The sequence below is a fragment of the Cuculus canorus genome, chromosome 2 (assembly GCF_017976375.1).
Source record: "Cuculus canorus isolate bCucCan1 chromosome 2, bCucCan1.pri, whole genome shotgun sequence".
In the NCBI taxonomy this organism is placed as follows: domain Eukaryota; kingdom Metazoa; phylum Chordata; class Aves; order Cuculiformes; family Cuculidae; genus Cuculus; species Cuculus canorus.
In genome coordinates this window covers 329,458-350,728 of record NC_071402.1, presented here as the reverse complement: position 1 = coordinate 350,728, position 21,271 = coordinate 329,458, and the positions used below count along the sequence as shown (strand labels likewise).

The window sequence follows — 21,271 nt, the reverse complement described above, 5'->3', positions numbered from 1 at the left end:
TCCAGGTCCCTCAGCCGTCCCCAGACCCCCCTGGGCTCCAGACCTTATACTTCAAGGACTACAAATGAGTAGTTTGGCCACGAGATGGTTTGGAAGAGACCCAGATTGGTGGATCATCTCCCTTGGCCATCCCTGAGGTGCTGGTGTGCAAGGACGGCGCTGGCTGGGAAGAGATGGATGGGGGAATGGATGAGAAAGGGGGAGAAGCCTTTGGATTCCATTTGGCGTAATTAATTCTTCCAAGGAACCGCCAACGGGCGAAGAGGAGAGAGTCTCAAGTTGTTCCAGGGATGGGTTAGACTGGATATTGGGAACAATTGGTTTTCAGCCCTGGCAGAGGGGGCGTCCCCAGCCCTGGAGGGGTTCACAATCCGTGTGGCCGTAGCGCTTGGGAAAGAGTTATTTGGCACGGGGGGTTTGGGCTGCCAGTTGGACTGGATGAGCTTGGGGGGCTTTTCCCAGCCTCAGTAATTCCATGATTCCATGAGTCTATGCTATTTGGTTTTGGTTTTTTTTTCCCTGTGGCCAGAACCGCGCTCTATGGAAGCGTGGCGGGTGGGAAGGGAGCGGATTCTGCCCTTCCGTTCCTCTCTGGTGAGATCCCACCTGGAGTCCTGCATCCAGTTCTGGAATCGTCAATGTGAGAAGGAGATGGAGCTGTTGGAATGGGTCCAGAGGAGGCCACAGAGATGATCTGAGGGTGGAGCACCTCCTGTATGAGGACAGACTGAGAGAGTTGGGGTTCTTCATCCTGGAGAGGAGAAGGCTGTGGGGAGACCTTAGAACAGCTTCCGGTGCTAAAAGGGGCTCCAGGAAAGCTGGGGAGGGACCTTTTCCAAGGGCCTGGAGTGACGGGATGAGGGGGAATGGCTTTAAATTGGAGAGGGGAAGATTTAGGTTGGACATTAGGAAGAAATTCTTCATGATGAAGGTGTTGAAGCCCTGGCCCGGGTTGCCCAGGGATGGCTGCCCCATCCCTGGAGGGGTTCAAGGACACGTTGGATGGGGTTTGGAGCAACCGGATCCAGCAGGAGGTGTCCCTGCCCGTGGCAGGGGTGGCACCGTGTGGGCTTGGAGGTCCCTTCCAACTCAGACTTGTCTATGATTCTATGATCCAGCTCGGTGTCTCCAGACGATGCATTTCACAGCATTCCAAGGGGAAATGCCCCGGAATGCCCAGTGGTTGCAGTGAGAGAATCGTAGAATCATAGAATGGTTTGAGTGGGAAGGGACCTCAAAGCCCATCAGTTCCACCCCCTGCTGTGGGCTGGGACACCTCCCAATGGATCAGGGGCTCCAAAGCCCCATCCAACCTGGCCTTGGACACCTCCAGGGATGGGGCAGCCACAACCTCCCTGGGCAACCTCTTCCAGTGTCTCACCACTCTCATGGTGAAGAAATTCTTCCTTCTGTCCAGTCTAACTCTGTCCCTCTCCAGTTCATCCCCATTTCCCCTCATCCCATCCCCACAATCCTTTATGAACAGCCCCTCTCCAGCTCTCCCGGAGCCCCTTCGGGTACTGGAAGGTCACTATAAGATCTCGGAGCCTTCTCTTCTCCAGCTGAACAACCCCAACTCTCTCAGCCTGTCCTCGTGTGGAAGGTGCTCCAGCCCTCCCATCATCCTTGTGGCCTCCTCTGGACCTGTTCCAACAGCTCCATCTCCTTCTTCTGTTGAGGATTCCAGAACTGGACGCAGGATTCCAGATGAGGTCTCCCAAGAGAGAAACGGAGGGTCAGAATCCCCTCCCTTTCTGCTGGCGGTGATTCTCTGGATGCAGCCCAGGACACGAATGGCCTTCTGGGCTGTGAGCGCACGTTGCCGGCTCGTGTCGAGCTTCTCATCCCCATCACCCCAAGTCCTTCACTGCAGGGCAGCTCTCCATCCCGTCATCCCCCATGTACTGAAAACGAGGATTGCCCCGACCCGGGTGTAGGACCTTGCACTTGGCCTTGTTGAACCTCATGAGGTTCTCACAGCTCCACTTCTCCAGCCTGTCCGGGTCCCTCTGGATGTCATCCTGTCCTTCTGGCCTGGCAGCTACACCGCTCAGCTGGGTGGCAACTGCAGACTCGCTGAGGGTGCCGTGCTGGTGGGACCCCTTCCGCCGGCTGCCTGGCGCCATGCTTGGAATGACGATGCAGCCGGGACCGAGAATGGCTGCTGGCCGTGACGTCCGTGGCTCTCGGTTCGGCGTTACTGTGGCGTCAGGATCTAATTCTGGCGTGGGGATTCCCTTCTGCTGCCCCGAAGCGCTCTGTCCTTTCATGGGCGCAGAGGCTGCGCTCGGCTCCTCGCGCCGCGCCGGCGTTGGGCTCTGCCGGGAGCAGCTGCCGTGTCCGGCGAGGGAACGGCATTCCGCAGTCCTGCGATGGAGCAGCTGGGGGGGCCTTGGCTGGGAGACAGCTTTGTCCGAGCTGGAATGTACTCCTGACGCTGGAGGTCTTCAGATATTGGAGAGGCGTTCCTCAGGGCCCGAGACGGCGCGTGAATAGTTGGAAATCCGTCTGGGCTGTGGGGACGTGGAGCTGCTCGTGTCCCTGAGGAGCCGCTCTTGTCCCGAGCTCTGGGCTGTGGGGATGTGGAGCTCCTCGTGTCCCTGAGGAGCTGCTCGTGTCCCTGAGGAGCTGCTCGTGTCCTTATGGAGCTGCTCGTGTCCTTATGGAGCCGCTCGTGTCCTTATGGAGCCGCTCGTGTCCCTGAGGAGCTGCTCTTGTCCCCAGCTCTGGGCTGTGAGGACGTGGAGCTGCTCTTGTCCTTACGGAGCTGCTCGTGTCCTTCTGGAGCTGCTCATGTCCTTACGGAGCTGCTCGTGTCCTTGTGGAGCTGTTTTGCTCCTTGACTCCGGGTTGTGGGGACCTGGAGCTGCTCGTGTCCCTGAGGAGCTGCTCGTGTCCCTGTGGAACTGTTTTGCTCCTTGACTCCAGGCTGTGGGGACGTGGAGCTGCTCGTGTCCCCAGCTCTGGGCTCTAAGGACGTGGAGCCGCTCATGTCCTTACGGAGCTGCTCGTGTCCTTGTGGAGCCGCTCGTGTCCTTATGGAGCTGCTCCTGTCCTTATGGAGCCGCTCGTGTCCTTATGGAGCTGCTCGTGTCCCTGTGGAGCTGTTTTGCTCCTTGACTCCAGGCTGTAGGGACGTGGAGCTGCTCTTGACCCCAGCTCTGGGCTGTGGGGACGTGGAGCTGCTCTTGTCCCCGGCTCCGGGCTGTGGGGACGTGGAGCTGCTCTTGTCCCCGGCTCCAGGCTGTGGGGACGTGGAGCTGCTCTTGTCCCCAGCTCTGGGCTGTGGGGACGTGGAGCCGCTCGTGTCCCTGTGCTGTTTCTCTTTGGGACTCGGTGTTTTGCTGCCGTTCAGGTGATGGTGGTTGTGCGCAGGAGAACTGAAGCCCATTCAGGATCAGTGGGAAGCGCCGCACAGAGCGGGCAATGAAAGCACTCCCGTCAGAGTCAGTGGTTTGGGAAGATCTGGTTCTGCTGGGAGCGTTCGGCAGAGCTGCCACGCTTTGGCGTTCCGTGGTGTTCATCCCGTGCGTTGCTCATGGCTGGGGACAGGCGTGGAGTGCTGCTCCGCGCCGCGGCCGCCCGGCTCTGGTGGCGTGGGAAGCCGGGCCCTCCCCTCGCTGGTGAATCACTGGGAGAACTGGAATTGCCTCCCTGGTGTCTCACCGCGTGGTAATTACACGCGTGCCGTACGGTGGAAGGCATGGGACCGCGCCGGCCGGATTGGGCAGCCGGACCTGGGGCTCTCTTGGGAGTAACGAGGTGTAAGGAGGCCTCGTCCTTAGCGCTGCCCCTTCCAAGGTGGGAAGGGTTGGCCGAGCCTCTGCCTTGGATCCCCCTGAGCGGTGTTGGAGGAGAAGGAAAGCAGTGGGCAGTACTGTGGGCTCAGTCCCTGGAGCCAAACCACCTGGTGATGGAATCATGGAATCGTTGAGGTTGGGAAAGCCCTCCAAGCTCATCAGTCCTATCGTCAGCCCAACGTCCCTGTGCGACTGAACCCGGTCCCCACGCGCCACGGCCACACGGATCTGAACCCCTCCAGGGCGGGGGACTGCGCTCCTGCCCTCGGCAGCCTCTGCCAGGGCTGAAAACCCTTTCCTGGAAGGAATTGTTCCCAATATCCAGTCTGACCTTCCCGTGGACCAACTGGAAGACATTCCCTCTCATCCCATCGTCTGTTCCTTGGGAGCAGAGACCACCGTCCAGTAGTGGACACCTGCGGTTGGACTTGATGATCTCAAAGGTCTTTTCCAACCAAGTTGTTCTATGATTCCAAAATCCCAAACCCCTCTGGCTCTGGGCCTCTGTCTCGGAGGCCTCCTGTGCTGTCACGGGTTTTGTGAGGAGCAGGAGGTGTTTGGGACATAGTCTTTGTTGAGCAGAGTTTGGGAACACCCTGCGTGGGCTGTGGAAGCAGAAAGGTTTTGTGCAACTCACGGAGTGGTTTCATTTGGAAGAGATCTCAAAGCCCATCCAATTCCAACCCCTCTGCCCAGGGTAGGGACACATCCCTTGGGATCAGGGGCTCCAAGCCCCATCCAACCTGGCGTTGAAGCCCTCCAGGGATGGGGCAGCCACAGCTTCCGTGGGCAGCCGGGGCCGGGACACAGGGTCCGGGTTGGGTCTCACCAGAGCGGAGCAGAGGTTCAGAGTCCCTCCCTGCTGGTCCCAGGGCTTGGGACGCGGCCCCGGACACGGTGGCTCCTGGGCTGCGCCCTCGTATCCGTTGGCTCGCGTGGAGCCAGGAGCTCATTTCTGAATCACAGGAGTGTCTCCTCCGTCCTGGATTCGCTCCGCTTTCCCAGGCACCGTCTGTCGTCGGCAGAGTTGGAGCTGTCCCGGCTTATGGATCGAGTGCCAGCAAAACCCTTCGTGTACCGGGATTGTGGGATCAGGGAATTTGGTGCCTTTGGATCTCGGGGGGCGAGGAGCTCCGCTAGGAGTGTCAGGCGTCCTCACGTTATCCGTGCGGGATGTGTCCCGGGTGGCCTGTGGGCTGCATCGCTGGTGTGTGAGACTCGGGGCTTTCTCACCACATGGGCATTCCGGTGCCGCAGCAGAAGCCAGAGGTGAACCTGGCAGCCGGAGCCGTGCTCGCCGCTACTGGAGTTTCTTGTTTTCCCAAACCGGCTGAGCCTGTTGTTGTTTTGCCGGATAACCGTGAAGAAATCCGCAGAGCGGTGCTGGAAGCGTTCCTTGGGCAGAGCTGGCCCGAGTGCGGCGCGGGCAGCTCCCTGCTTGCCTGGCCATGACGTTCCCCTTGGAGCCGGCGTTCCGTGCCCCGTGCCGTGCCGGTGGTTGGGGCTCTCTCAGCGGTGATGACGATCTGCAGCCGACAATTCCATAAAATCATAGAATTATAGAGTAGGTTGTGTTGGAAGGGATCTTAAAGATCATCCAATTCCACTCCCTGCCCTGGGCATGGACATCCCACGGGATCAGGGGCTCCAAGGCCCATCCAACCTGGCCTGGAACACCTCCAGGGATGGGGCAGCCACAGCTTCCCCGGGCAACCTGTGCCACTGTCTCACCACTCTCATGGTGAAGTTCTTCTTCCTAATGTCCAGTCTAGATCTGCCCCTCTCCAGTTTATCCCCATTTCCCCTCATCCCATCCCCATGAGCCTTTATGAACAGCTCCTCTCCAGCTCTCCCGGAGCCCCTTCAGGTACTGGAAGGTCACCATAAGATCTCCTCGGAGCCTTCTCTTCTCCAGCTGAACAACCCCAACTCTCTCAGCCTGTCCTCGTGTGGAAGGTGCTCCAGCCCTCCCATCATCCTTGTGGCCTCCTCTGGACCTGTTCCAACAGCTCCATCTCCTTCTTCTGTTGAGGATTCCAGAACTGGACGCAGGATTCCAGATGAGGTCTCCCAAGAGAGGAACAGAGGGGCAGAATCCCCTCCCTTTCTGCTGGCGGTGATTCTCTGGATGCAGCCCAGGACACGAATGGCCTTCTGGGCTGTGAGCGCACCTGGTGGCTCATGGTGATCTTCTCATCAGCAGCTCTCCAAAGGCCGCGTTTCGACTCGAGGGCTTCGTTAGCGATTGCACGGGGACTTCACCCTTTCTCATTTCTGCCCAAAGCGAGGTCCCTGGGTTGGGCCAATCCCAGCACAAACCGAGTCTGGGTGGAGAACGGATGGGGAGCAGGAGGAGAAGGACTTAGGTGATGGAGGAAGAGAAGCTCCACAGGCGCCGGAAACGTGCGCTCCCAGCCCAGAAACCACCCGTGTCCTGGGCTGTGTCCAGAGCCGTGGGACCAGCAGGGAGGGAGGGGATTCTCCCCCTCTGCTCTGGGGAGACCCCACCAGGAGCCCCAGGTCCAGTTCTGGGGTCCTCAGCATGGGAAGGACATGGAGCCGTTGGAGCGAGGCCAGAGGAGGCCACGGAGATTAAAGGTTTGGGTGCCCTCAGTCCCTGGAGATGATGGAAGATGGGTGCGGGTGAAGGAGTCACTGTGGAAAAAGGCACCAGGGGAGACCACGGGGATGATCCGAGGGCTGGAGCACCTCCTGAAGGAGGACAGGCTGAGCGAGTTGGGGGTGTCCAGCCTGGAGAAGAGAAGGCTCCAAGGAGGCCTTAGAGCAGCTTCCAGGACTGAAAAGTGCTCCAGGAAAGGTGGGAGGGGCTCTGGATCAGGGAATGCAGGGACGGGACGAGGGGAACGGTTTTGAGCTGAAAGAGGGGAGATTGGGGTGAGATCTTAGGGAGAAATGTTCTCCTGGGAGGGTGGGGAGGCCCTGGCCCAGGTTGCCCGGAGAAGCGGTGGCTGCCCCATCCCTGGAGGGGTTCCAGGCCAGGTTGGATGGGTCTTGGAGCCCCTGATCCAGTGGGAGGTGTCCCTGCCCGTGGCATGGGGTGGGACTGGGTGGACTGTGAGGTCCCTTCCCACCCAAGCCATTCTATGGTTCCATCCCATGACTGCTCATGTACTTCCGTGACCAAACATCTCTGTGGTGTCCTGGCTCACAGAGGCATTTTCCCCGTGGTTGCCCAACGACGCTGTTGAGGTGTTGGTAACCCCCGATCTGTGTCCTGAGCCTTTTCTTACGTGCGATGGCTTTGGCCGTGCTCTGAGCTGGATGGATCCCCGCGCTGTGGAGCCCTTTCCTACCCATCTGTGCTCACCCGCTCTGGTCTTTAAGCTTCTGGTGTGCCAGGAAACTGGAGAACGTCGACGCTTATTTGTTTCTCCAAACTTCTTTCCAATCTTCTGTCAGCCCAGTTTGGACGTTGGGACATCCCGGTTGCGCAGATTTCCATCAGGGAATCGTTTCGTTGGAAAGGACCTTTGAGACCATTGAGTCCTACCGTGTCTGTCCTCTACTACACCATCCCTGAGCGCCTCATCTGCTGGGGCTTTCAAACCTCTCCAGGGATGGGCGCTCACGCCCTGGTTTATTAATTACTGATGGGTTTTAATTGCTTTTTTTTGATATTCAGCAACTCTCGCCATTGCGTCGGCTCCACCTCAACAGAGACGTTTAGCGTCGCGCTCATTTGTGACTCTTGTCTTGGCCGGCGTTAATTAGAACGAGGGATAATTGCCTCTCTCCGAAGAGGTTTTGCCTTCGGTTTTCAGTTTCCGTTCCAGTGAGAATTTTAAATGAATGAATTCCCCGTTCCCAGCGACACGAATGAAGCTCTCGTGCAGCCTGGCTGCGGCAATGCGGCCACGGGAGCTGTGAGTCATGGAATCGTGGGATGGTTTGGGTGGGAAGGGACCTTAAAGGTCATGGAATCATGGAATGGTTTGGGTGGGAAGGGACCTTAAAGATCATGGAATCATGGAATGGTTTGGGTGGGAAGGGACCTTAAAGATCATGGAATCGTGGGATGGTTTGGGTTGGAAGGGACCTTAAAGGTCATGGAATCATGGAATGGTTTGGGTGGGAAAGGACCTTAAAGGTCATGGAATCATGGAATGGTTTGGGTTGGAAGGGACCTTAAAGGTCATGGAATCACAGAACGGTTTGGGTTGGAAGGGACTTCAATGATCGTGGAATCACGGAACAGTTTTGGTTGGAAGGGACCTTATAGATCACAGAATCATGGAATGCTTTGGGTTAGAGGAGGGGACCTTAAAGATCATGGAATCATGGAATTGTTCAGGTTGGAAGAGACCTTAAAGATCACGGAATGGTTTGGGTTGGAAGGGATCTTAAAGATCACGGAATGGTTTGGGTTGGAAGGGCCCTTAAAGACCATTGGTTTTGGTGGCCCGGCTGAGGGGGTGAAACCCAACCGCAGGCAAACCTGGAGCCCCTGCTCCCAGCTGCCGTTGCCCCGCGGGCCGTTGGCTTGTGAACTACTGTTGGGTCAGTAAACGCCTCCCAGTTCCTTCTAGAAGGTTCCTTGGAATGGGCAGAAGCGCTGGAGTTTGGGCTGAGATGTTCCGTCTCCTTTGTTGTTTTCCAGCTCAGCTCCACCGCGGCGTCTGGCCAGGAATTTCCTTGCCTTCTAAAATTAGGAGAAGGGTGGAGGAAACAATAGCGGATCAGGGCCGCGACCTCTGCACCCGCCCGGGCTTTGTTGTCACGGACACTTTCACCCACTTCCCTTCCGAGGGAGAGGGGTGTTTGAGGATCCGGGTGGAAAAGGACTCGGATAAACTGGCATGAAAAGAATTTAGATGAACCGATTTAAAAGATCTTCGATAAACTGGGTTTAGAATAACTTAGAGAAACTGATTTAAAAGAACTTGGATAAACTGGATTGAAAATAATTGGGACAATCTGGATTGAAAAGACCTTGGAGAACCTGGACTTAAAGAATTTAGAGGAAATGGGTTGAAAAGAATTTACATAAACTGATTTAAAAGATCTTCGATAACCTGGATTGAAAAGAATTTGGACAATCTGGATTGAAAAGACCTTGGATAAACTGGATTAAAAAGAACCCGGATAAACCGCATGAAAGGAGTTTGTGCTCCTCAGGACCAAAAGGGTGTTTCTCTCATTCTCTTTCCACTGATGCCACCGACCCCACTCCCCATCGTGGTCGCCATGGGGGTGGTTGGCTGACGGTTGGGCTCGGTGATCTCAGAGGGCTTTTCCAACCTGGATCATTCCAGGATTTCTCGTCCGTGCTGCTCAGACCCCGGTCGCGTCCCTCGGCCGTGGCGTCACCGCCCGTGTTAGAGGCAACCACCTTAAAACCATCTTTCCTGATGTTTGTTTGTTATTCCCGGCGCTCCGGAACCATCCAGGAAATGCGGCAGCGACCACAGCCTCGGTTCCCATCCTGTCCCGTATCCGGCGTCCGGCGATGGAGCGGCGGCTGCCGGATCCGTTTGGTTGATGATTATAGCGTGTGGTGTCCACCAAAGCGCAGAGGCTCCCGGCGCCCGTGGGCCTGCGGACGGATCTTGGCGTTGGCCATTTGTAGTGGACAGCACTGAGTTCCACGAGCCGGGGGGTGGGTGGTGTTGGACTGGGAGACCTCCAGAGGTCCCTTCCAGCCCACATTTCTGAGGCCGTGGTGTTCCTTGAAAGGAATCCTCTTCCCGTCTGTCGCCCTGGGGGAGCTGCTGCTCCCGGCCTCTCCGGCGGCGCGGGCGGAGGGACGCCTCGATGGTGTCCCGATGCGTGGCAGCAGGACTTGGGTCTGGCCGTGTCCTGCTGTTCCTCCTTCTCTGCATGGCTCAAACGCTGCCTTGTCCGTGGAGAGTGGCTTTGAGTGGCTTCCTCGTGACGTTGGTGTTGGAATGCCCGGGATGAGCCTTAGGAACGTCTGCTTTGTGTCCTTTGAGGGAGGGAGAAGGCTGGTGGGGTAACAGGGATGTTAAACGGATTGAGCTGATCTCCCTGACTGCCGTTCTCCTTCCACCCTCATCTTCTGCGGGCATCGAATGCTGGGGATGAACAGTAGGAAAGAGGGAATGTCCACTTTGTGTCCTTCAAGGGGTGGAGAAGAGCAGTGGGATAATAGGGGTGTGAAGTGAACCATTGAGCTGAAGGCCATACCTGCTGTTCTCCTCTGCCCTTGTCTCCTGTAGACCTGGGTCGAGGTTCTCCTCTCTGCTTGGAGGGTCTCTCCTGGACAGAAGTGATGAGGGAAGGCTGTTGTCTCCAGGGATGGGTGCTCTGGTTGCCCTGAGATGAGTAGATGCGTTTCCCCATCGCTGCTGCTCACCTGGTGGTGTTGTCTCCTCTCGCAGCCATTCTTCCGTCTCCTGAACCTGCGCAAGCTGGGCCTGAGCGACAATGAAATCCAGCGCCTTCCCCCCGAGGTCGCCAACTTCATGCAGCTGGTGGAACTGGACATCTCCCGCAACGGTAAGAACCACAGCATCACGGGACGGTTTGGGTGGGAAGGGACCTCGAAGCCCATCCAGTTCCACCCCTGCCATGGGCAGGGACACCTCCCGCTGGATCAGGGGCTCCAAACCCCATCCAACCTGGCCTGGAACCCCTCCAGGGATGGGGCAGCCACCACTGCTCTGGGCAACCTGGGCCAGGGCCTCCCCACCCTCACGGGAGAACATTTCTCCCTGAGATCTCATCTCAGTCTCCCCTCTTGCAGCTCCAAACCATTCCCCTTGTCCTGATCCGGAGCCCCTCCCCAGCTTTCCTGGAGCCCCTTTCCCTACTGGAAGTGTTCTGGAGGGGTGAAATCCATGACAGTGATTTACTTTCACCACAAATCCCTTCCCCAAACTCCTCAAATCACAACATTCACCTCAAGTCTTCTCAAATTGTATCGAATCAGGGAATGGTTTGGGTTGGAAGGGCGCTCAAAGCCCATCCAGTTCCAACCCATGGGCAGGGACACCTCCCACCGGATCCGGGGCTCCGAGCCCCATCCAGCCTGGCCTGGAACCCCTCCAGGGATGGGGCAGCCACGGCTCCTGTGGGCAGCGGGGGCTGAGGGATGTCTCCGCGCTGGAGCCGTGAGAACGTGGTGGCCTCGCTGCTGTCAGGCTGTCGCCGGTATCCACGGACCCGTTTTCCTCACGATAGGCCCTTCTCAAGCTTCCATTTTTTTTTCTTTCCTGTGTTTTTTCCAGACATTCCAGAAATTCCCGAGAGCATCAAGTTCTGCAAATCCTTGGAAATCGCGGACTTCAGTGGGAATCCTCTCTCCAGGTAGGACGGCGCGTGCGACCCTTTTGTCCAGCTGCAAACAGGAGTTGTCATTCCTTGTTCTCCCTCTCTCTGGTCTCCACCTCGTGATTGTCTTCTGTGAAGCCGAGGCTCGGGATCACCTGAGACCTGCGGATGCCAACGCTCGCTCCGTGCAGGGAAGAGCTGGCGTCTCCCTGCTCCGCGGGGCCCATGCCTTGCACTGGTGGGCGGGCCGGTTGTCATCCAGTTTCCACTGGTGGCAGTGGGGAGGACTTCAGTCCCCTCGGAATAAGTTTGTGACTCCCTGCCCACTCCTTCCATGCTGGAGCCCGATCCGGATCGGATGTGGACTCGTGGTTCTACAGGGGAGCGGGGAGAGCCGGCGCGTGGGGATCTGCGCTCGCTCGGCCCCTCTGTGCTCGCTCGGTCCTTCTTTGTTCTCTCAGCCCTCCTTCGCGCTCCACCGGTCCCTTTTAGCGCTTGGTTGGTCCTTCTTTGTGCTCGGTCAGCCCTTCTGTTCCTCTGTCCCTCCTTCTTTGCTCTCCGTTGTGCCTTCTTTGTCTCTGTCATGGAATCATGGGATCATTCAGGTTAGAAAAGCCCCCCAAGCTCATCCAGTCCAACTTTCAGCCCAACCCCCTCACGTCAGCCAAACCCTGTCCCCAAGTGCCACATCCACATGGATTTGAACCCCTCCAGGACTGGGGATGCCCCTCTGCCCTGGGCAGCCTCTGCCAGGGCTTCCACACTCTCTCCATGGAGGAATCATTCCCAGTCTCCAGTCTAACCCTCCCCTGGCCCAACCGGAGGCCGTTCCCTCTCGTCCCATCGCCTGTTCCTGGGGAGCAGAGCCCGACCCCCGCCTGGCTCCAGGCTCCTTTCCAGAGCTGAGCAGAGCCGGGAGGTCTCCCCATGCCTCCTCTTCTCCAACAGCCCCAGGTCCCTCACCGCTCCCACAACCTCTGCGCTCAGACCCTTCCCGGCCCCGTTCCCTTCTCCACACGCGCTCCAGACCCTCCAGGTCTTCCTTGGAGCGAGGGGCCCAGGACTGAACCAGGATTTGAGGTGCTGAGTGCAGGGGGACGATCCCGTCCCTGCTCCTGCTGGCCACACCATGGCTGATCCGAGCCCGGATGCCATTGACCTTCCTTCCCACCTGGACCATGTCCGGCTTATGTTCCGCCGCTGTTGCCAAACACCGCCGGGTCCTTCTCCAGGCAGCTTTCCAGCTGCCCTTCCCTGAGCCTGGAGTGTTGCACGGAGCTGTTGTGGCCCAAGAGGAGGGCCCGGCATTCCACCTTGTTGAATCTGTCAATCCCTTTTCTCTCTCTTTCCCTCCGCTGGTCTCTTTCCTCTCTCCATCTGTCCCTTTTCTCCCTCCATGGGTCCCTTTCCTCCCTCCATTGGTCCCTTTCCTCTCTCCATCTGTCCCTTTCCTCTCTCCGTCCGTCCCTTTCCTCTCTCCGTCTGTCCCTTTCCTCCCTCCATCTGTCCCCTTCCTCTCTCCGTCTGTCCCTTTCCTCCCTCCATCCGTCCCCTTCCTCTCTCCGTCTGTCCCTTTCCTCTCTCCGTCTGTCCCTTTCCTCTCTCCATCCGTCCCCTTCCTCTCTCTGTCTGTCCCTTTCCTTCCACCGTCTGTCCCTTTCCTTCCTCCGTCTGTCCCCTTCCTCTCTCCGTCTGTCCCCTTCCTCTCTCCGTCTGTCCCTTTCCTCTCTCCGTCTGTCCCCTTCCTCTCTCCGTCTGTCCCTTTCCTCCCTCCGTCTGTCCCTTTCCTCTCTCTATCTGTCCCTTTCCTCCCTCTGTCCGTCCCCTTCCTCCCTCCGTCCGTCCCTCTCTCCGTCGGTCCCTTTTCGCTCTCCCTCGTTCCGTTTCTGCTCTGTCATTTTTTGCTCTCCTTTGGCCCTTTTTCGCCCCCTCTCTCCGTGTTCCAATCCGGGGGTGTCCGTCCCTGGAGGTCCCCCGCTATCTCGGTGCCCGGGGATGGGCTCTCGGCCTCCGGTCTCCGCGGCTCCCAACCTGTGCTCTTTGGGAATTCGCGTCTGGCTCCTCTGCCTTGGGAATGTCGCCTTTGGGCCCTGCCAGGGTCCCTGCGGATGCCGACCGTCTCCGGAGGCTCCGAGCTCCCGGGCCAGCGCCACCCCAGCCGCCCCTATTCAATGGATTCATCGCTCTGCTTCCCTCTTGTGGTGCCAGAACCCACCGGCTCGTCGGCTGGTGGGAATCCCCGCTCCGCAGGGACGAGCAGCACTTCCCAGAAACACGGAATGGTTTGGGTTGGAAGGGATCTCAAAGCCCATCCGGTTCCAACCCACGGGCAGAGACGTCTCCCACCGGACCACAGTGCTCAAAACCTCGAGAGAAGTTCTTTGCCAGAGTTTGTGGCCCAGAGTTGTGAGCAGCGGACAGAGAATCTCCAGGAACAGCAGAGGTTTCCTCTTCTTCATGAGTCTCCTGCTCTCCTGTTGCACCTTGGAGCTGTTGCGGCGACACTGGTTGGTCCTGGGAATGCTGCAGTGTCATGGAATCATGGAATGGTTTGGGTTGGAAGGAATCTCAAAGCCCACCCATTTCCCCCCCCCGCCATGGGCAGGGACACCTCCCGCTGGCTCCGGGGGGCTCATCTGCGGGAACATCCTTAGGTGGGCACTCGGATTTCTTGGTAGCTGCCTCTGCTTCTGGGTTTCAACGATCACACGAGGTATTTTAGCCTGGGATTCATGCTGGAGCGCCGCGGAGCCACGTTAGCGCCCTGGGACACGCAGTGGCTTCATGCAAGGGAGCTTTGTCTTGGAAACGGGGGATATCCTGGATTGGAAGCCACGTCAGATGAGGAGAGAGCGGTGGATGTCATCTACCGTGACTTTAGCGAGTCTTTTCGCACTGTCCCCCATAACATCGTGGTAGGTGAGCGTAGGAACCGTGGCTTCGGTGAGATGATTGGAGAACTGTCCGGATGGCAGAGCTCGGAGGACTCCGGTCAGCGGGACAGAGTCTGGTGGTGCTTCCCAGGGGTCAGTACTGGGCCCAGTCTCGTTCAACATCTTCATCGGTGACCTGGATGAGAGGACAGACGGAACCCTCAGCGGGTTTGCTGGTGACACAAAGCTGGGAAGAGTGGTTGATGTTCTGGAAGGCTGTGCTGCCGCCCAGTGAGACCTGGACAGGCTGGAGATTTGGGCAGAGAAGAACCTGAAGAAGTTCAACAAAGGAAAGTACAGAGTCCTGCACCGAGGGAGGAAAAACCCCACCCAACAGTAGAGGTTGGGGCTGAGCAGCTGGAAAGCAGCTCTGCGGAGAAGAACCCGGGATTCCTGGTAGACGAGTTGACGATGAGCCGGCAATGTGCCCGTGTGGCCAAGAAGGCCAATGGTATCCTCGGGTGCGTTAAGAAGTGTGTGGTCAGCAGGTCAAGGGAGGTTCTCCTCACCCTCTACTCTACCCTAGAAAGGCCACCTCTGAAGTATCGTGTCCAGTTCTGGGCTCCCTGGTTCAAGAAAGACAAGGAAGGACTACTGGAGAGAGTCCGGTGGAGGGCCACCAAGGTGATAAAGGGACTGGAGCATCCCGGCTCGCCTCTGGAATTGTTCAAGGCCAGGTTGGATGGGCCGTGGGCAGCCTGGTCCAGTGGGAGGTGTCCCTGCCCATGGCGGGGAGTTGGAACTGGATGATCTTCAAGGTCCCTTCCCACCCAAACCAATCTACGGTTCTATGATCTCTCTTACGAAGAGAGACTGAGCGAACTCTGCTGTTCAGCGCGGAGAAGAGGAGATGTTATAAATATCTAAGGGGTAGGTGTCAAGAGGATGGGACGACTCTTCTCAACAGTGCCCAGTGACGGGACGAGGGGCAGCGGATTCCAGATGGGACACAGGAGGTTTCACCTTAGCGTGAGGAGAAGTTTCATTACAGTGAGGGAGACGCAGCACTGGAAGAGGCTTCCCCCGCAGGTTATGGGGTCTCCTTCTGCGGAGATATTCAGAACGTATCTGGACGTGTTCCTGGGCACCTGCTGTAGGGATGATGACCATGCTTTAGCAGGGAGGTTGGACTCCTGGTTGGACTGGATGATCTCCAGAGGTCCCTTCCAACCTCGGCCATTCTGTAATTCCATCAGATTCGGGTCCTGCTCGTCTCCTTTCCACACGTTGGTACCAGTGGGGACGAGATGGGCTTTTTGGGGATGTGGGTGAGGGACTGAGGGCTTCTTTTGTTCCCAGAGTTGATGGTGCTTTGTTCTGTCCTGCGTCCACAGGCTTCCAGAGGGCTTCACGCAGCTTCGGAGCCTGGGCCACTTGGCCCTGAACGACGTCTCCCTGCAGAGTCTCCCCAATGACATCGGGAAGTGAGTACGATCCCGGTCCTCCTGGCTGGGAGGAGAGCTGGGAGGGCACCGCGCGACTGGGGAGGAGGAGGGAGAAGGAGGAAGACCCTCCTCTTCCATGGAGGGACGAGCCCGCCATCCCCTTTACCGCTCGCTGCTGCTCCGAACACGCCGTGCGGGCGCCTCCGGGCCGTGTTCCTGTTCAAAGGCGGCGCTTATCAAAGATTCCCTGTTGGCTCTCCTCTGCTTCTCCTCCTCCGCACTCTGTGGGACAGGCGAGGAGTCCGTCTGGGCTTCTCGTGGGTTTTGAGTGCCCACCTGCCCCTTCCCAAACAGGGAGCTCTGCTGGAGACTCTGAAATGACTTCTGCTGCCAGCGGTGGCCGAGGCAAAGCTCCTGGAGCTTTTCCCATGGGGTACAGAGCCCTCCTCTGGGATTTGCTTGTCCACGTAGGGGGATTTTACCTCTTTGGGCAACCCTTTACCTGGGTCCTCGTTTCCCTGTCCCGAGTCTGTGCTCAGTGCTGTTTCCTCGAGGCTCTGCCGTAAGCAGTCACCTCCATCCAAACCCGTTTCTGATCCACTTTGGTTTTTGTTTCTCCATTCCTGTGCTGGGGTGTGGGCGTTGGTGCACGAGGGGCGCCCCGAGGGGTGGGATAGCGGCATCTTGTTGTATCCTAAAGCCCTCTTCAGTGAATCTGGCTTTCTTCCTCCCTTTTCTCTTGCAGTTTGGCAAACCTGGTGACTCTGGAGCTCCGTGAGAACCTACTGAAGACTCTCCCCACGTGAGTGTCTCTTTGGTGGCATCAGGAACCTCCTGCCTGAAGGTCCTCCTTGGTTCCTCCGGGGCTGTTTGTGTAGCGCAGGGTCCTGCCCTCGGCTCAGGAGGGCTCGAGGTGTGCGTTCATTGGCTTCGTCTTGCTGGATTTCAGCACGTTGGGATGAGGAGGGAGAGATTGGGAATCACAGAATCAGTCGTAGAAGCGTTTGGTTGGAAAAAAACCTTTGAGATCGTTGAGTCCAACTGGACCGGCCCACCGCTAAACCCGCTCTCCAAGCGCCTCATCTACTCGGCTTTTAAACCCCTCCGGCGGTGGTGACTCCACCACCTCCCGTGGTTCGGGTGAAGAGCAGGGAGAGCGCTCAGGGTCGGTACTCGGCCTCTGTGTCAGGATTGCTTTGGATTTGCTCCGCACGGAAGCTGCTGGAGGTGGTGGGAACCGTTTTTCCTGGAGATGGTGGGAACCGTTTTTCCTGCAGAGGTGGAACAGGTGCCGGATTCTTTTGGAAAAGACAGGAAGATGTCCTGATGTGGGGACAGCTCTGTTAGCAGTGAAGTTCCCGGTTTGAAGAGCAGCAGGATGCGGCTGAAGGTGTATTTGTTGCTCATCACAGAATCATGGAATGATTTGGGTTGGAAGGGGCCTCAAAGCCCATCCAGTCCCACCCCCTGCCATGGGCAGGGACACCTCCCACTGGATCGGGGGCTCCGAGCCCCATCCAACCTGGCCTGGAACCCCTCCAGGGATGGAGCAGCCACCCCTGCTCTGGGCAGCCTGGACCAGGGCCTCCCCATCGTCACGGGGATGCTTCTGCCTTCTCTCTTTTCTTGCGTTTCCCTTCTGGTCACTCTGGTTTGTGGGAATGGGTGGGATAACCGGATCTGGACAGGACATGGCTGGCGAGGGACAGGAGGTAAGTGTGAAATGTTTGAGTGAGGGGCAGAGGTGTCTTCCTGGCAGAGGGTCTGTTTGCACGGTGGATGCTCCCAGGGAGGCAGGGTGTGGAGAACCAGCGAGGTCGTTCATGGCCATTCATTAATCTCTGGTTCGGAGCCCACGAGAGTTGCCTCTGGAGTTTTCTAACCTCTGTCAGCTTCTCTTCCGCCTGCTTACCCACCCAGTGGATGATTCCTCCACTCTTCTTGAACGTATGTTGGCAGGGATCCCACTTGGCTCCCTGTTGGGCAGCAGTGTGCTGTGGGTCCGCACAGTCTCCTCAGCGACTGTGTGAAGGCAACTGTTCATCACCTCTTCCCGGACAATCATTCCATTTCCAGGTGGTTTTCCACCTGACTGCCTGTTTCCTCCCGTTCTCCCACGCTTTATTTAATAGAGAGGCCGGAGGAGGCCCCTGGTGGTCCCGTGTCCAACAGCACTGGGACACTCCAAGCGGTGAGAGCTTTAGAATCACAGAATCATGGAATCGATTGGGTTGGAAGAGACCTGGAAGCCCATCCAGTTCCACCCTTTGCCGTGGGCAAGGACACCTCCCACTGGATCAAGGGCTCCAGGCCCCATCCTGCCTGGCCTTAGACACCTCCAGGGATGAGATCTGGGGGTTCTGGTTGACAGCGAGTTAGAATCATGGAACCATGGAATGGTTTGCGTTGGAAGGGATGTCAAAGCCTATCCAGTTCCAGCCCCTGCCGTGGACAGGGACACCTCCCCCTGGATCACATTGCTCCAAGCCCCGTCCAGCCCAGCCTTGAGTGCCTTCTTCAGGTGTGTAGGCTTTGGTCTTCCATCTCCTGCGGTGGCCGTGGGTCCTTCGCGGTGAGGCTTTGCTGTGACTCAGGTGCACGCTCTTGATGACTTTTTGCCTCTGGGCAAGGTTGGAAGGGTCCTCAAAGCCCATCCATTTCCACACCGCTGCCATGGGCAAGGACACCTCCCGCTGGATCAAGGGCTCCAGGCCCCATCCTGCCTGGCCTTAGGGATGAGATCTGGGGGTTCTGGTTGACAGCGAGTTAGAATCATGGAACCGTGGAATGGTTTGCGTTGGAAGGGATGTCAAAGCCCATCCAGTTCCAGCCCCTGCCGTGGACAGGGACACCTCCGCCTGGATCAGGGGGCTCTGGGCTGGCTGTGTTTGGATGCTCCAGGAGATCCTTGGAGCACCAGTGCCGACCGGCTGTGGTTCCGTGCAGGATCTCACCTAGGGAGCCGCTTGTCTGTACGTCTCGACCCCTTGCGAGCCATCGTGTCCTTCCCTGTCCCCAAGCAGCACAGCCATCCCATCCGGGGAAATCGAGGCTGTTGAACATCATTCCTGGACACCATTCCCGCCGCTCCCTGCAGCTCTGCTCCCCTCGCTCCCCATTGTCTTGTCCTCCTGGCTCCCTCCTGTTACCCGTCAGCCTGCGCCCAAGGCCCCATCCGTGCTACGGACACGGGCAGCGGGGTTAGGACGTGGCTCGTCTTTTGTCCTCCAAGACTGTTTGATGGTGAGAGAGGAAACCGTCCGCTCTGGGGCTGCTGGGCTGTGGAATTCCGGTCCCTGGGGCCGGCGGCCGGGCTTGGGAAGGGTGGCTGCTCCCCAGAGCGTCCTGGCTTGGAGGAGAGCTGAGAAAGGTCAAGGTTGTCACCAAAAGATGGTGTGGTTTGTGAGACGTGTGACAGAGACGCTAACCTTCTGTGTGTTCTTCCTTTCTTTTTGCCCCTCTCTTCCCTGCTCTGCTCCCCGTGTCCTGCAGTTCGCTCTCCTTCCTGGTCAAGTTAGAGCAGTTGGATCTTGGAGGCAATGACCTGGAGGTGCTGGTAGGTGTGGGGTGGTGGGAAGGGCATGAGGTGGTTGGCAGGGGCAGAACCCTGCGTCGCTGTGGGAGCAGGTGGCCTTCATCGGAAGTGCGAGGAGACGGGTCCTTGGGTTGTCCAGGGAGATTCTGATCTGCCCACCATGGCCTGGTCGCTCCTTCCAGCACAATGTTCTCCTTATGTGTTGTCCCTCGTGTCTTCATAAAGTCATGGAATCCTGGGGTGGTTTGGGTGGGGAGGGACCTCAAAGCCCATCCAGCCCCACCTCCCACTGGATCAGGGGCTCCGAGCCCCATCCAACCTGGCCTGGAACCCCTCCAGGGATGGGGCACCACCACTGCTCCGGGCAACCTGCGCCAGGGCCTCCCCACCCTCATGGGAGAACATTTCTCCCTAAGATCTCATCTCAGTCTCCGCTCTTTCAACTCAAAACCATTCCCCTCGTCCTCTCGCTGCACTCCCTGATCCAGAGCCCTTACCCGGCTTTCCTGGAGCCCCTTTCCCTACTGGAAGGGTTCTGGGAGGACAGTGATTTGTAGTGTCCCAGAGCAGCTCCTCCCCCATGGAAGGGTCTGATGCCGTCACTCTCCTGTTCCTTCACAGCCGGACACTCTGGGAGCGCTGCCAAACCTGCGTGAGCTCTGGTTGGACCGGAACCAGCTCTCGGCCCTGCCACCGGTGAGTACCTGGGCCGCGGATTCACTGCTTCGCTGCCTTCCTCCGCTGCTCCTGGACGAGCCACGGCATCTGCTTTCTGATCGTAGGAGCTGGGCAATCTCCGCCGCTTGGTCTGCCTGGATGTGTCAGAGAACAAGCTGGAGCAGCTGCCCAACGAGGTCAGCGGGCTGGTGGCACTGACGGACCTGCTGCTGTCACAGAACCTGCTGGAATGCATTCCGGATGGGATTGGTGAGTACGGCGGGATGCGGAGAGAGGCAGGACTTCACTGCTCCGGCACCGCTCGTTGTGGGGCTTCATGCGATAGTGATGAGGTGTTGGGTCACAGTCGTTGAGTGCGGAAGTGGTCAGAATCATAGAATCATGGAATCGTTCCAATTGGAAAAGCCCTCCAAGCTCATCCAGTCCAAGCACCAGCCCAGCTCTCCTGTGCCAACAACCCTGTCCCCAAGTGCCACATCCACATGGATTTGAACCCCTCCAGGACTGGGGACGCCCCCCTGCCCTGGGCAGCCTCTGCCAGGGCTTCCACACTCTCTCCATGGAGGAATCATTCCCAGTCTCCAGTCTGACCCTCCCCTGGCCCTACTGGAGGCCGTTCCCTCTCGTCCCATCGCCTGTTCCTGGGGAGCAGAGCCCGACCCCCGCCTGGCTCCAGGCTCCTTTCCAGAGCTGAGCAGAGCCGGGAGGTCTCCCCTCAGCCTCCTCTTCTCCAACAGCCCCAGGTCCCTCACCACTCCCACAACCTCTGCGCTCAGACCCTTCCCGGCCCCGTTCCCTTCTCCACATGCGCTCCAGACCCTCCAGGTCTTCCTTGGAGTGAAGGGCCCAGGACTGAGCCCAGGATTTGAGGTGCTGAGTGCAGGTGGACGATCCCGTCCCTGCTCCTGCTGGCCACACCATGGCTGATCCGAGCCCGGATGCTGTTGGCCTTCTTGCCCGCCTGGGCCACGTCCGGCTCATGTTCAGGTGCTGTTGACCAGCACCCCAGGTCCTTTCCGCCCCGGCAGCCTTCCAGCCGCTCTTCCCCCGCCTGGAGCTGCTCAGGGCTGTGGTGACGCAGGTCCTGGCATTTGGCCTTGTGGAACCCCATCCTGTTGGCCTCTCCCCATGAACGATCCTGGTGAGCAGAGCTCATGAGGGTGCATTCAGGTTCTTGATCAGTTCAGGTTCTTGATCCGCATCGTGCGTAAGTGAAAGCCTTGGACAGGTCTGGTGGGAGGAAGGGTGGTGCCATCATTAGGTTCCAGGATCCCTGACGGGAGGTCTCAGCCAGGTCAAGGTAGGATGCCGTCTTACCTCTGTGGCCCAGTTCACACCTCGCTTGTCGCCCCGGCCAGGTCATCTGAAGCAGCTCTCCATCCTCAAGGTGGACCAGAATCGGCTGACGGAGGTGACAGAGTCGATCGGGGACTGTGAAAATTTGTCGGAACTCATCCTGACGGAGAACATGCTGACAGTGAGTATGGAGCAGCCCCTCCTGTGCCGTTGGGTTTAGCTCCACGCCACGGATCCTGTCCCATCTTCCGCTCTTGGAGTCGGGTTCATAGAGTCATGGAATGGTTTGGGTTGGAGGGGACCGTGAAGACCACCTTCAGCTGGATCGGGTTGCTCCGAGCCCCGTCCGCGCTGACCGTGAGCGTTGGCAGGGATGGAGCAGCCACCGCCTGC

General features: G+C 58.3%; 1 protein-coding gene across 19 annotated transcripts in view; it reads left to right on the top strand.

The window, feature by feature from the left end:
• Window positions 1-21,271, top strand: part of SCRIB (scribble planar cell polarity protein) — a 117,176-nt gene that overhangs the window by 9,804 nt on the left and 86,101 nt on the right. For all 19 annotated transcript variants that reach the window (XM_054057072.1, XM_054057069.1, XM_054057062.1 and 16 more), the window contains exons 2-9: window positions 10,160-10,277; window positions 11,009-11,087; window positions 15,319-15,408; window positions 16,115-16,171; window positions 18,862-18,925; window positions 19,526-19,600; window positions 19,687-19,831; window positions 20,941-21,059. In XM_054057072.1, the coding sequence (XP_053913047.1) occupies window positions 10,160-10,277; window positions 11,009-11,087; window positions 15,319-15,408; window positions 16,115-16,171; window positions 18,862-18,925; window positions 19,526-19,600; window positions 19,687-19,831; window positions 20,941-21,059 (747 nt within the window). The remainder of the gene's footprint in view (window positions 1-10,159; window positions 10,278-11,008; window positions 11,088-15,318; window positions 15,409-16,114; window positions 16,172-18,861; window positions 18,926-19,525; window positions 19,601-19,686; window positions 19,832-20,940; window positions 21,060-21,271) is intronic.